This window comes from Pelmatolapia mariae, linkage group LG1, assembly GCF_036321145.2.
Source record: "Pelmatolapia mariae isolate MD_Pm_ZW linkage group LG1, Pm_UMD_F_2, whole genome shotgun sequence".
NCBI lineage: Eukaryota > Metazoa > Chordata > Actinopteri > Cichliformes > Cichlidae > Pelmatolapia > Pelmatolapia mariae.
Window position 1 is genome coordinate 9,861,635 of NC_086227.1, and position 14,432 is coordinate 9,876,066.

The 14,432-nt window shown below is 39.7% G+C and overlaps 1 protein-coding gene across 1 annotated transcript in view; it reads right to left on the reverse strand.

Moving 5' to 3' along the window:
* Positions 1-14,432, reverse strand: part of kcnq1.1 (potassium voltage-gated channel, KQT-like subfamily, member 1.1) — a 43,948-nt gene that overhangs the window by 14,616 nt on the left and 14,900 nt on the right. Inside the window, exons 3-9 of the mRNA XM_063481792.1 lie at positions 12,326-12,452; positions 11,717-11,795; positions 11,157-11,253; positions 6,521-6,661; positions 1,559-1,669; positions 1,004-1,099; positions 697-813 (exon numbers count right to left, since the gene is read on the reverse strand). Coding sequence (XP_063337862.1) covers positions 697-813; positions 1,004-1,099; positions 1,559-1,669; positions 6,521-6,661; positions 11,157-11,253; positions 11,717-11,795; positions 12,326-12,452 — 768 coding nt within the window. The remainder of the gene's footprint in view (positions 1-696; positions 814-1,003; positions 1,100-1,558; positions 1,670-6,520; positions 6,662-11,156; positions 11,254-11,716; positions 11,796-12,325; positions 12,453-14,432) is intronic.

Here is a 14,432-nt window from a genome sequence, read left to right on the forward strand (position 1 = left end):
GTTGCAAAGATGCTGAATAATCAATATCATTATTAAATTGCCTCTGGCTGTCTTACTTGCTTACTTTTTTCCCCCTTGTCAGGCATTTCTTGTTTGTTTTTATGTGTATCTTTTTAAAATCTGATACCCAGTCTTGTGATTCTGTTATACTACTACAGTAATGGATGATTTTCTTAAATCTAACTAGTTGATTAAGCCTGTCTGATAGTAGAGAGTGAGTGAGGGGGTTGAAACCCAATCTGACTTTAATTTATGAAATTATTTACAATAATTCTGTTTATTTATTTCTATTATTTTTTTCTATTATTACTATTTTTATGCACTTTTGTTTGTTAGACATTACTAGTCGGAAAAGACCGACCTCTCTCATAAGAACTATGGTGTTTCCAGTATTTTTGCATCAATATCAGGTATCAGATTTGCATCATTGAGTGCAGTCTAAACATCAGAAACAAGTTGCAGTATAAAGCAACACAATGCAGCACAGCAAACTACAGCCTTCACAGTGAGCACATAATAACTGCAAAAACAAAAACAGCCTATATAAACCTTCATGAAAACCTTTGTGAATTTAGGATTTACAGTATTGCAGGGGTGTTGCTTCAGACTACATTAGTTGCACTTTGCCTGTGTCTAATAAACGGGAAACCGGGTGTATGAAGCAGTTACAGAGAAATCTATAAAATGATTACTAACCGATTTCTTGGGCTTGGGGGTGGATAGAGAAGAGGCAGGGATGTTTGATCTTTTTCTCAAAAACATCTTGAATGTGGCAGAATCAAAGTTCTCCACCGCAAAACATCTCCACGATGTCTGGAGGGGCATAAAAATAGCAATACGTTGGTTGGACAGGACAAATTTCATGCCAACATGTCTGCCATATAAGAAAAGAAAGAAAAGGTTACATGAAAGGATGGTCTCCATAATAAGACTGTAGCTCCGAGACAGCATAATCCCCCGGCTGTACTGAGCTACTTTTGGGAGTATTTTCTTGGTCAAATACCTGAATGAGACAGGCAGCTGCAGGGATCTGTCGGTTGAAGTGTTTTTGTCTTTGCTTCTGCTGCACCTTCAGGGCGAAGCCTGAGCCCAAGATTCCCTGTGAAGAACAGCATAGCAGAGTTTTTTCTCATTATTCAGTTTTAACCACACACTTTCAGGCAGCTGCACGATCCGAAAGATAGAGAAAGAAGGAAGAAACAAACAGGGATACTTCATGATTCTATTCGGTTGAGAATAATGTATTTTTTCCCATTAACCTTCATAAACACGCAATTAGCGGATTTAAATGTGGAGATTAAGCTTTTTTTTTCCTTGAACTAAACATAAATAATTGGGGCTCTAAGTATTTGAGACATTTCATAAACCTTATTATGAATATTGAACCAAGGGTAATTTAAAAAGTGATGAGGAAAACTATACTTGTCTAATCCAATTTTTCACCCAGTTTACTGGGTTCACTGACTTACTATGTTTCTCAGCAAAGTCACTGCTGTTCTGTAATCCTCATGGCACAACTCAACCATAAGGTTAGGCGGAAATTTCTCACTGCACTTACTGCAGGCAGGGCAAAGAATGAAATGGCAAAGACTGAGAAACAGGAAGCAATAGTCTTTCCAATCCAGGTTTGTGGCACTTTGTCTCCATAGCCAATAGTTGTCACTGTGACCTAAAGGAAAAAAAACACAGACAAGACAATGACAACAGTAGCGTTTTATAATTAGCGTTCATTATAATATACAGCTAGGGTATGTGTTTTTAATAAACCAAAGTATAGGACAGCTTAAATAATTACCCGAGGCACTAGATGAAAAGTTAAATGGGAACTACACACCTTCGGAGCGGGAGTCACAAGTTCGATTCCCACCCGGTATCCAGTAAGGGTCCTGGCTAGACCCCCCATGCTAAAAACCAAGCCCTGGAATGGCGCGGCTATGTCTGCAGCCTGTCCGCAGCTCGGACACAAGAATTTCACTACATGTTGTACTCTGTATAATTGTGTATGTGACAAATAAAGGTTGTTTGCTTGTTTTTGTTTGTTTGTATCACAAACTGCTTTGTTCTATGTTCTTTATTTCTATTGGACACACAGCTGGATTTTGGGGTTCATATATTTTGCTTAAGGACACCACTGGTCCCCTGAGACACGGCCGCCATTACTACAGTTCATCATCACTGGTTGAAAAATCTGGGGATCATCAAAGTCAGTAGTACATCCGTGGTCCCTGCAGATAGGCTAGAGCAGTTGCTGATACCACAGTCCTGAGTATCTGCTGACTCAAATACCAATTTGATACCGTCTTTTCCTCGCTCTTCAGTAACTAGGCTGCTAATAATACATTTTTTGGAAACACAGCTGAGCTCCAGATGTCTCTTGTGAAACTGCAATGCTCATGTTCCAGTCTTTTCAGTGGATAGTATTATAACTTGTATGCACTTCCTGGAGACTTATTATCACTGCATCAATTCTAACCACTACCCTATCATTAAAGGGGACCTATTATGCTTTTCCTTATTTTCTATCACATATATACATAGTGTTATCAAGGCTGGAGTGCTAATATTTAACACTGCTAAAGTTTTGAAGAACAATGTGTAAAGTAACCCTAAAAAGCTTAGGCTACAAACTGCTATAAACACTCTAAACACTACCAATTATAGTGGATATCTCAGGCACACAGGCACCAGGGCAACACTTTCCAATCGACCGAGTTACTCATTGCACATCTATTTCCATGCATGTGCTCAGAGCTTTAGCATTAGCATTAGCATTAACTTGATAGTTTGGGCTAATGAACTGCACTTGGTACTGACAGGGGTTATAAGATTTGTACAGAAAATCATTAACTTTCTAAAGTATCCAACACTGACTTGATCCAAAAACAGTAGTAGCCGTTTTAGCGTAGAGACATTTTGCTAGGGTGGTTGCAAAAAAACAGTGAAAGTACTGCTAGCAAACAGTTTAAAAACTGTATCATCGCATCCACAGCTGAACCCACAATTATCTATTGACTTTACTTGACCAAATACTTTCTCTGCTTTGAGTCTTTAGTGCATTAGACCCCTGATTTCCCAATCCTCCAACTACAACTCTGATCTTTTCACCTCTTGGACTCTTAATAACATCTTCATGTGCTCAAATACCCCAAACTGACTTTCAGCGTGTGTGTGAGAGCAGACCCAAATCAGATTTAAAAAAAAAAAAATCATGGGATCTAATGTGTACAACAACAACTTTCATTTCATACTGGGACAAGTTATTGACTTTGCTGTGTATGTGTGTGTGAGAATGTGTGTGTGTGTGTGTGCATTTTTTAATATCAGAGTCCCTGAAGTTTCCATGAGGCCGAGTGGGTGGTGACTTATTGTCTGAAAATAAATTTTCATCCCGTGTTTTCTGCACTATTTGTTTTGCTGTTTGTATTAGCAGCCCACTGGATTTGCCCAAGGGGCTTCACACAACTCCTACTGTAACATCAGTAGTACAGATAAAACAGTCTCTATTTGACCTTTCACTTGCTAAAAAGCAGCTTACAACAAGTCATGGTTTTCTGCAAAATCTTATTTGTGCCAGGATAGAAATGTCAAATCTCAGAATTCAGAAAACAATCATAATTGAATAGTTTAGGATCATTTAGGATCACAGTTATTTCTAAGGATAATTTCACTAACATTTTACACGGGTTTCTGTTCTGGTTAAAGGGCGCTGGGCAGTTGCCCAGGACACCAGGACACCTAAGGTAAGGACAAAATATTTTTCTAATTAATTTTAAACATCCAAAGCACACCTTACTTTGAACAAATACTGGTCACTGTGCTCTCAACACCAGCTAGACAGACTGTAGAAAGGCACTCTACTGGGGCCTGACGCTTGCTGATATAACCTGCTGGCTGCTGCTTTTGCAACCGTGCAGATTATTTGCTCACACGGCTTTGTGTATCAGACATGAGTAAACACGTTCTTTACGTTCTATGCAAACATTACAATTTCATCCTCATTGGGAAAAATCATAATCCGGACAGATAATACTACGTGCCCAGATATGTCCTACAGCAGGCCTTTTATGTATCTTTCTGTGACATTGTGGAGTCGAACAATCGTTCTAAAGTGCTGCTGTATTTTAGCTAATTCACAGTTTTATGAGTGTCTATCTAAGTCTTTGGCAGATCTTCTTGTATTTGGGAAATATTATGACATTATATATAATATATATTACATTATAAGGAATACTTTATGTCCTTAATCCTATTCAGTTGTAAAATAGCTAAACTGCATCACTAAATTTGACATAGGGTTGAATATCGAACTGTACGGCATATAATGGGGCAAACTGAATCATAAAGCAAAGCAGTGACATTCTCATATTAATGACTTCTGTTAAAGCTTCTCAGTATAGAACTCATAGAGATAATGTTAGAATCATATAACCAGAGTGAACACTCTGGTTATGTTTTGTACCACAATCCCAAACATGATCAAAACTGGGATAACTCACAGATCAGCATCCATGAAAAGATACTTATTCACAGGTGACACTGGTAGGTGTGTCTCCCCCCCCCCCCTCCCCCCCACACACACACACAGAGCTGGCTTGAATCGGGTCACAAGCAAACTGAGTGTTTGCTTAGGGCTCCATGGACAGCAGAGGGCCCCCAAGAGCACTTGAAATATTCCATAACATAGCTTCTCCAGTTCTTCTCCAAAAAGAAAGAAAGAAAGAAAAATGTCAGCAAATAACCTTAACATTAAGTTGATGTGCTTGCTTGTAGTGCAAATCCCTCTAGCCTGTCTGTCTTACTAACATAGCTGGACAGAGCATCTCTTGGTATGTCTGTGTGTTGCTTGTTAACCATTTCCATGGCTGGGTTCTTTGTTTTTGTGGCCGACTAAAGTGAGAGTGAAATTATATATGCTGATAAACACAAACAAGCAACAAGGCTTAGAAACTGCAATTCACACTTCACATGTGTTCATATGTGACCATATGGTTTCGTATGCACATTCATGAAATGAAACATATGCTTTACAGCAGCAGCCTCTGTAAGGGCCAGTCCAGAAAATACAACGTAGGAGTATGATTGCACTCCCCAAAAGCACCCTGAACTCAACAGTGATCATCTAGTCCTAAGTCAAAATTCAGTTACACTTCTGGAAAAAGGAAACTCTTTGCAAAGCCAATGACTGACAATTACAATTGATTCAGTATTAGAATATAAATGCTCCTTAGCTGTGCATATATCTCTTATGAAATGATAAGAAAAAGTCATTCATGCAGCATTTTATTCTCATGTGTCATCTTGAGATTGTAAAGAATATACTGTGTGAAAAAAATCTTGTTTGTTTATCTCATACTTTTCTGTATAAGTATACTCAATTGTAGATGAACAGATTAAGCAAATTGTTTGCACTGTGCTGACAGGTGGGACTGTGTGGCAATCTCAAACAGCGTGCATGGCTTATGGGTAAATTAGGAGGGCCCCCTTAGCAGAATTTTCCTCAGAGCCCCAGGCAAGCTCTGCTCATGTTTCTGTCATTTTAGAGAACATTTCAATAACTTACTTTCATTTTCTGGAGACTTTCTTCAACCATCATAACTGCTTGCCAAATCCCAAGACTCAACAAAGAGACTATTATAATTTTCCCTTTTTTGTGTGTCATACACTATATTGCCAAAAGTATTCACTCACCCATCTAAATTATTGAATCCAGGTGTTCCAATCACTTGCACGGCCATAGGTGTATAAAATCAAGCAGCAAGACATACAGACTTCTTTTACAAACATTTGTGAGTGAGTGGGTCGCACTCAGGAGCTCAGTGATTTTCAGGATGGTACCGTGATAGGATGCCACCTGTGTTGTCCAGTCATGAAATTTCCTTGCTACTAAATATTCCACAGGCAACAACAACAGCAACTGAGCCACAAAGTGGTAGGCCACGTAAAATCACAGAGCAAGGTCAGTGAATGCGCATAGTGCATAGAGATCATCAACTTTCTGCAGGCAGTTACTACAGACCTTCTAAACTTCATGTGGACTTCAGATTAGCTCAAGAACGGAGCGTAGAGGGAGCTTCATGGAATGGGTTTCCATGGCTGAGCAGCTGCATCCATGCCTTAGTCTGAGCCTTAGCATCTAAGTGTTGGATGCATCGATGTAAAGCACACCACCACTGGACTCTAGAGCAGTGCGGATGTGTTCTCTGGAGTGATGAATCATGCTTCTCCATCTGGCCAGCCGATGGCTGAGTCTGTGCGCTTGGCTCAAGTTTGGGTTTGTTTTTTAAGAGTTGGGCTCAGCCCCTTAGCTCCAACTCTTAACAAATTTGTGGGAACAGTTTAGGGATGGCCCCTTCCTGTTTCAACATGACTGCTCGCCAGTCTCTCTCTCTCTCTCTCCATATATATGCTTTCACAGTTCATTTTTCGATTGACATGATCATTTCCCTTTTTGTCCCAGGAGCCCCAAAAATGTGTGTACACAGATTTATGGCCATACACTATAAGTAATACAAATGCTTACCACTCCCCACCACAGGGCATCAGCATAGTTCCCAAAACCAGTGGTGCCACTGCTGTCAACAGCATCTTTCTCTGCCAGGTAGACAAAGTACGACGAGAAGATCAGGCTCAAAAAGCCAATGTATAAGGTTGTGATCAGCTCCTGAAATACACATGCACAAAGACATTACATATTTCAAACTCGAACATGTGACCATGTTAGAGAAAATATTAAGTAATATGAGGTGTGAATTTATGTATACTTTCTGGCAAAATGCATCAGTTAGCTTACCAGTCAGCTGCCTGTAGCCGGATGTGGCTGTGTTTGCTAATAACATGACATATGGATGTGAATATTCATGTAAGAGTGCTGGGTAAATATGATGATTAAATTTTTCCATTGGAGCATTTTGCTGCCTGTGCTGGCTTGTGTCATTCAATAACCAAAGGTGAATGCAAAGCTGTGTTCTTAATCATGCAACCTGTCATGTTGCCGCTAATGTTCGGCACCAGTTCTTTCAATCGAACATCAATTGGATGGGATCTTATTTGAAAACTGCCATCTGAAATTTGACTATCTCAACCAAAACTGTGCGACTCTATTCAGAATATTTTTTTAAGTGTTTTTTTTTTGATCAAGTGAAAAGCCATTAAAATGCTCATGGTATTCTTGGCCTGAGCAAAGACTAAAATGTCTTGAGTTTTAAAGGGGCCATAAGTGCTAATGAGTTTAAACTGAAAGTAAGTTCAGTAATAATCAGTAATCACCGCAGGGGTGTTGATTGAATTCAGATGTGCGGTAAATCATCATAAATTACTTTGAAACCCAGACGTCTGATCTCTTCCAGTGTATTTATCATATATATAAAGCATCGTGTTGCAGATTCAATAAGCAGCTGTCTACAATTTGCTCAGGAGGTCTACTTGGGTTTGGCTCTCATCCTGTCTGAGTGTAATTAGACTACTGCTTTGTGAAAAAGCTCTCTAAGTGCACTCACCTACTACGTGATTTTAAACTGGGTTTAACTACTCAAAGTGCCAGAGCCCTGCCTGCATCAAATTGGGATGAATTCCTGATAAGTGAAAATTTTATTCGTGTCTCGGCCCAAAACTGTCACTCTGAGATTGCGACACAGAGAAGCAGCAGCAGATGACTGTGGAATTGTTCCATCCTAGCCTTACATTGCTCTAAACAAACGGTGCTTACGATCTCCCAGTAGTCCACATTTGCACCTGTATTTCCTCATTTCATCACACATTGTTTTTGGGAATGTTTCTGGGCATCAGACCTTTGCCAGTAAACACCTGACAGAGCCTCTATAACACCTTCAAGTCATCCGTACTGCTAGCAACTTGATTCTTGGAAATAACAGCTTTTAACGCATTCAGGTACATTTTCCTTGAGCTGCTACCTGAGGTTTAGTAGATGTGTTGCTGCCTCTGTGACCTGGCAAACACATTCACGAGATGTGTGCCTCCCATCTGCCAGTATCAGCCAGGAGCAACTGTGCAAATTGTGTTTAGAGCCACAGGCACTAGAATGCCACTGTGTGTGTATGTAAATGCCGTTATAACACAAGGATTGGATACTGATTGGAGTGAATGAAACTCCATTGACTTTAAAAACTCCAGCTGTTAACACAGAGGGGGCTGCACTTTCATGCGTTTATGCGAGAGTCTAGCGGAGCAAAATATTCCCGCTTTGTATAACACCAAGAAACTCACAAAGGAACATATATTATATACAATACACCAGAGACCAGCTGGTTGATGGCAACTTGACCCCTACTGCACTGGCTGTTGTGAGAGTACACAGTGTATTTCCCTTACGGCTGTTGGAGTTGTGTAGAGCCTTAGCAGAACATATGAGAACTATACCCACAGTGGCTGCAGTGCAAGGTGAAACAAAAATAAAGCATGGATGTGATGAGTGTGGTTCTCACGGAACAGCTCCCTCTATGTTACACATGATGACTTCTGATGCCTGCAATCAGGACTGAATTTAGCCAGGCCTCTCCTGAAGTCAGTCTCACACTCATCCTCTCCTTTCAGAGTCCATTTAGGAACAGCCCAGCCAGTGTGTGAGTGGAATTGGGCAGTGAAACCCTTAAATGGTCTACATCAGTGAAGGCTTGTCACTCTCAGCTAGCAGGGTTTGGAAAATTGAGAAAACCTGAAATAAGTTCCACCTGGTTTTGTGTGCTGTAGGTGTATTCTATGCAAATTTGGGGGGTGGGGGAGTTACAAGATGATTAAAGGGATTAAGAAAGACAAAGAAAGGCACAATTTATAGTTAGGTCCACAGTGACACAATTTTTTGTAGTTTTCCCTCTGAACACCATCACACTGGACTTTAAATCAAACAGTCAAGATGGGATTCAAGTGAGTCTTCCAGCTTTAGTTCAAGGGGCATAACAAAACATTTGCATCAACTGTTTAGAAATTACTGTCATTTTTATACACAGTTTTCTATTTTCAGGGCTCAAAACTAATTGGTCAAATGAACATGGGTAATTTTAAATCTCGTGATTGTTTTCAATACACGGATGAAAATCCTTTGCCGTGAATGACGGCTTGAAGTCTAAAACCCATGAACATCACTAAATGCTGTTTCCTCCCTTGAGATGCCCTGTCGGGCCTTTACTGCAGCAGTCTTCAGTTCCTATTTGTTTGTGGATCTCTCTGCTTTCAGTTTTGCCTTCAGTAAGTGAAAAGCATGCTGTGTTCGGTCGAGATCAGGTGACTGACCTGTCAGTTGAATTTCTTTGTCTTGAGAAAGTTTTGCAGCTTTCTTTGGGTTGTTTTCTGTTTGTAGTTTCAAGTGCCATACGATCAATTTGCAGGATTTAGCTGAGTAGAGAACATTTGCAAGCGCTTCTTTCACCAGTCACATTATTGATAAACACTAGTGACTTGGTTCCACTGACAGCCACACATGCCCGTGCAATATTACCTTCACCATGTTTGACAGATGATGTGATATCTTTCAGATTTGTAATAAGCTTCTGAGCTGTTCACTTATTTCTCAATTTGTTTCTCTTGCCATCATTCTGATACCAGTTAATCTTAGTTTCATCTGTCCAAGGATTTATTTTTCCCCCAGAACTTGTCAATTTCCTTTGTATGTTTTATGACAAAGTCTAATCTGACTTTCATTTTTTGGATTGCAACCAGTGGTTTGCACTTTGTTAGAAACTTTTGATATAAAAATTTGCAGTCATGAAGGCATTTTGGCCAGATGTTGTGAAGGTGGAAAGAATACTGTGATCGTCTACTTTAGTCGTCTTCCGTTGTCGTCCTGGCACTTTGTTATTGCTGAGCATTCATTGTTTTTAAGGATGCACCACTTTGGATCCTTGGATCTCTGAATGTTCCAGTGGACAGCTGATTTCATCACTTGAAATCAAGTCCAGATCTTTCATCTGCATAATTTGCCATAGCATAATCAGAAAAATATACTTGACCATGAAACTGCTTGTCTGTTAGGAACTGTTTAGACATATATATAATTCTGTATACTCGACTTTAATTGCTAAAAGGTTAATGCAATACTTTTGTTAAACCCTTGAAATAAACCAGAAACAATCACATCTTGATTGCATACATTTGAAATGAACTATGGTGGTGTACAGAGGAAAAAAGAAACTATTCCATTATCTCAGTCCCCCTAAATAACTGTAGATGGACTGCATAAACTATGTTCATTATCTCTGTCAGTCTTTTCCTGTTTTGTAGGAAATGTTATATACTTCCTCAAAATGAGTCAGATACAGCACAAGACTCTTGGGTTGAAGTTTTCACTGCAGATTGTATATTTGTGTGTATATTTGTTTTTATTCAATAGTAATTTAGCTGAACTAACCATGAGAAGGTGAATATGACCTTTTAAAACAATAAGTTAATTAGGAGCACAGCATGCAACACAAAGGAGGTTTCTAAGGAAACAGAACTTAGCAGATTAACAAGAACTCATCCCCTAGGCATATCAGCTGTGATAGATACTACACTCTCCTTCAATAACAAGTACATTCCAAACTTTACCAGTTTTTTGTTTTTTTTTACCTTCAAGCTAAAGTGCTTTCTACAGCCAGTCAGAAATCAGATTTGAAAATGCCCCAATATGTCCCTGTGCTGACATTCATAGCAGAGGTCAGTGGCTGATGATAACCAGCTTCAGCTGCAAGCAAAATCAGCCACGGCCAATACAAGAAAGCATGGTAGGTGGTACTGGATGAGTAACATCCTTGATCCCCTGCTCATCACTCTCTCTTTTTATACTGACATTAAGGACAACTACTGTGACCACTGGGGCTAATCACGTCCACCTCTGTGTCTCAGCTGAATGATACCCTAGAGAAAGACATGGCCCTCTCCAGCAGATGAGCCTATAACCCAAAAACCCAGGCTATTACGCAGTGGCGCTTTTGTTGTGGTTCTCGGCTGAATACTCATTTAACTGTATGAGGTATTCCCATGTGAGGACCTTCTCTTTATTCCGCATAGAAAGGAAAAATAAAACATGAAGAGGACAGACTATCCTTGGCATAATCCCCTGACAGAAAGCTGGCAGCTAACTAATAATGCTCCGAAGCTCTGGTGGTGGTAATAGTTCTGGACGTAAAATCTAATTTGAAGCCTTTAAAGGAGTGATTGTGTACCTGCCGATGGATGAAGACAACTGAGCCCAGGAGACGCCACGTTCCTCCCTGTCGGTCAACGTGGAGCATACGCAGGATTTGCAGAAAGCGAATCCCTCTGGTCAATTAAAAAAAGGAAAAGGAAAAGAGAAAGTGTTTATATGCAGATATTATTCTGCACAGCAATTGAATGTTAATATTCATGCACACACAATAAGGCTAGAAATATTTGGATACCTAAAGCATGTGCGCATCTTTATCACATATATCATAAATGGTCTCCATTCCCATGTAAAGACTTTCGACGTTTACAAATGTTAGAGCAAACTCGTATAATTTTCTCCCTTGCAGAGCAGTGAGCAATAGGCCTGGCTTGCAGTTCAGCGATTAATCCCAGAGGTGTAGTACGTTCTTACAGTCATGGCTACAAACTTTCACCCCAAACTGATGAAACCATTCATTATGGATCTGGCTTTGTGCAGGGGCACATAGTTATGTTATCGAGGCCAGAGGTACAGAAAGCATCTTCATACTTATGGCCACAAAGTTTCTACTTGTACATACTGCACACAGTCTCTTACCTTACAGCAGAGGTTGCAAAGACCTGGCCTTTGGAGCCCACTGACAGCACAATTATCGAAGCAACAACTACAATCAGATCTGCATTAATAGAGAATGAGGGGTCTTAAGCCTACATATGCCATAACCAATAACGTATATAATATGAATATTTTTACACTCATGATTATGGTGGTTAATACAACAAGAAATTAAGAAGTGTTGTTCTCCATATGAGGGTGGGGTGGGACGGTGGGGGTCAAAGAAGTAAGTACAGAAAGTGTTATTTTAGGAAATTATCATCAGTTTTCATTTCAGAATGATTCTATTAATCAATTTAGCTTAGAAGGGTTACAAACATTATTAATACTAATTTGCATTGCAACATATTAAAAAAAACACCTGGAGGCATCAAATTTAAGAATAACAAGCTGAAGGTGGAAGAAATATTGCAGTGACAGTTTTAATTTCATGCTGAATTTGTCTTAAATATCTCATTTTGGGATAAAGCTCAGGGTATATTACAGATATTGTTTAAATTTTGTGCGTGGGTGGGGAGTGATACGTCTGTCAGCATGCATGTGTAAAGATGTGTGTGTGTGTGTGTGTGTGCACGGGGGTTGTGTTGCTACCTATAACAGATATTGGCTTCCTGGCAAAGCGTAGTCGGCCCCAGATGCCAACATATTTACTGCGGCAGCCTGCTGACCAAAGGCGGACAAAATATTCCACACCGAAGAACACCACAAGGACAATCTCCTGTCAGACAAATGAGGGAGAGGGAGGGAGGCAGAAAAAAACAAACAAACATCAGATGCTGCTGCAGGATGTTCGGTCCAAAAACGGCTGAACAGCTGCTCCGACTAAAACAAAGTTTGTGTTACTTTAACCACAATAATATGGATAAAATATTATTAATTACCGAGATAAACCTGATAACACTTCCAATTTGTCAAATATTCATTTTCATTCTGTGCATACTCCATTTGCTACTCCTAATTTGTATCACACCATTGATTTGAGTCAGCTGTTAAAATAATTTAATGTACCTGATAAAATAAGGTACATGTGCTTTTTGACAGGTGGTTCAATAATCTTTATCTCTATTTAGTTGATTTTGAAACTGAATTTTGATTATTTTACGCATCCAAGTTGTTAAATCTTGAAGAATATATATGTGAGCAATGTTACCTAAAGTCTTCCTATCTCCGGAGAGAGTCGTATAAGATCTGATATATTTCAGAGTGACTTGAGTACTTGAGTCAGCATCAGCTGGGATTTGACAAAAATCTGGAGGTGTACAGTGAGAAAAAAGTAGGTTATAAGACCTCTGTATCCCATCCCTTACTGCTGATTGTGGCAGCTTGAAGCTACACTAGCTGCTCACACGCAAATGTTACCCAAGGATTAAGGTGGCTTTAAAGAGGAAGGCAAACTATCCATTTTTATATTTTTCTTTTAATAAAACAAAAACTTAAACATTCTAGAAAAGATACTTGATTTTATCCCAAGTTCCACTCATTTTTCTGTACAGTGAAGCTATAGCCAGCAGCTTGTTAGCCTAGCTTAGTTGTCTACAATGACAGTGTAGAGGAGAGAAAATTCATAGCAGCTGGTAGCCCAGTGACAGTTTCTTAGGTTAGGCTGACTAATTAGCCAATGTGAAAGTTTCTTGGATATAATTTGCAGCTTGCCCCAAATAATTAAATCCAAGCATTGATATAGTTTCAGAGCCAGAAAATAGCCAATGTGAAAGTGCCTTAAAGCTATACTGTATCTGAACACTAACTGAAAACAGTTTTCTGACCACACCACTGTATACACTTTCCTGTTTAGCTGATGTTCTCAGTCACTGATTATGGGTGATACAGAACAACAGGTTCAGTCTGTTTTGTAACTCTCAGTCATACTATGTTTTAAAATGGTGATTAGCTATGGTATAACACTGGCTCACTGGCTAAGGAATTGTCAGTTAGAAGTCTTAACCCACAGTCAGACCTGCGCCTCTTGTCACATTGCGGCAGAAAAATGTTTACTATTGTGTTCTCTTAAGCTAAGTTCCCTCTTTATGATAATAGCAAAGCAGTTATAGTTTAATAACCCATTTAAAATGTATTAAGGCTTAAAGTTATGCTTGTTTAGTGTCCTAGTACCTTTATGTGATAGGTAAGTCCAAATTTCTTTAAGATCTTTGAGTATTAGCCTGTCAACAGTGTTGGGGAGTAACGGAATACATGTACCGCCGTTACGTATTTAAAATACAAAATATGAGTAACTGTATTCCGTTACAGTTACCGTTTAAAAAGGTGGTATTTAGAATACAGTTACTTTGTTGAAATGGATTACACGGCGGTATTTTTCTGTTTCATATTGTCGTGGGTCAGGACTGTTTGGGTTTTGTTTGACAGCTATGTTCTGTTGTTCCAGGTGGCAGCGTTACGGTTGCCATGGTTACAGGGCGACGCACGCTCTCTCTGCAACTGTGTGTTTCCTGGGTGAGAGAGCGCCTTTTTGTTGTTGTTGTTGTGCTAAGCTAATAGGCAGAATGCTACAGGCATCGCCCTAAAGAATGTAGCCTCATGGGCAGTGTAGTCCGTGCTGCAGGGAGAATGGACTGCCATACCCGTTATGTGTCTGTGAGCGCGAGGAGGGAGAAAAAGGAAAGTGGAAAAGTACGAGTTATCATCGAGCAGAAACGGGAGCTGGAAGCACGTAAATATAATAATAACCACTGCAGCC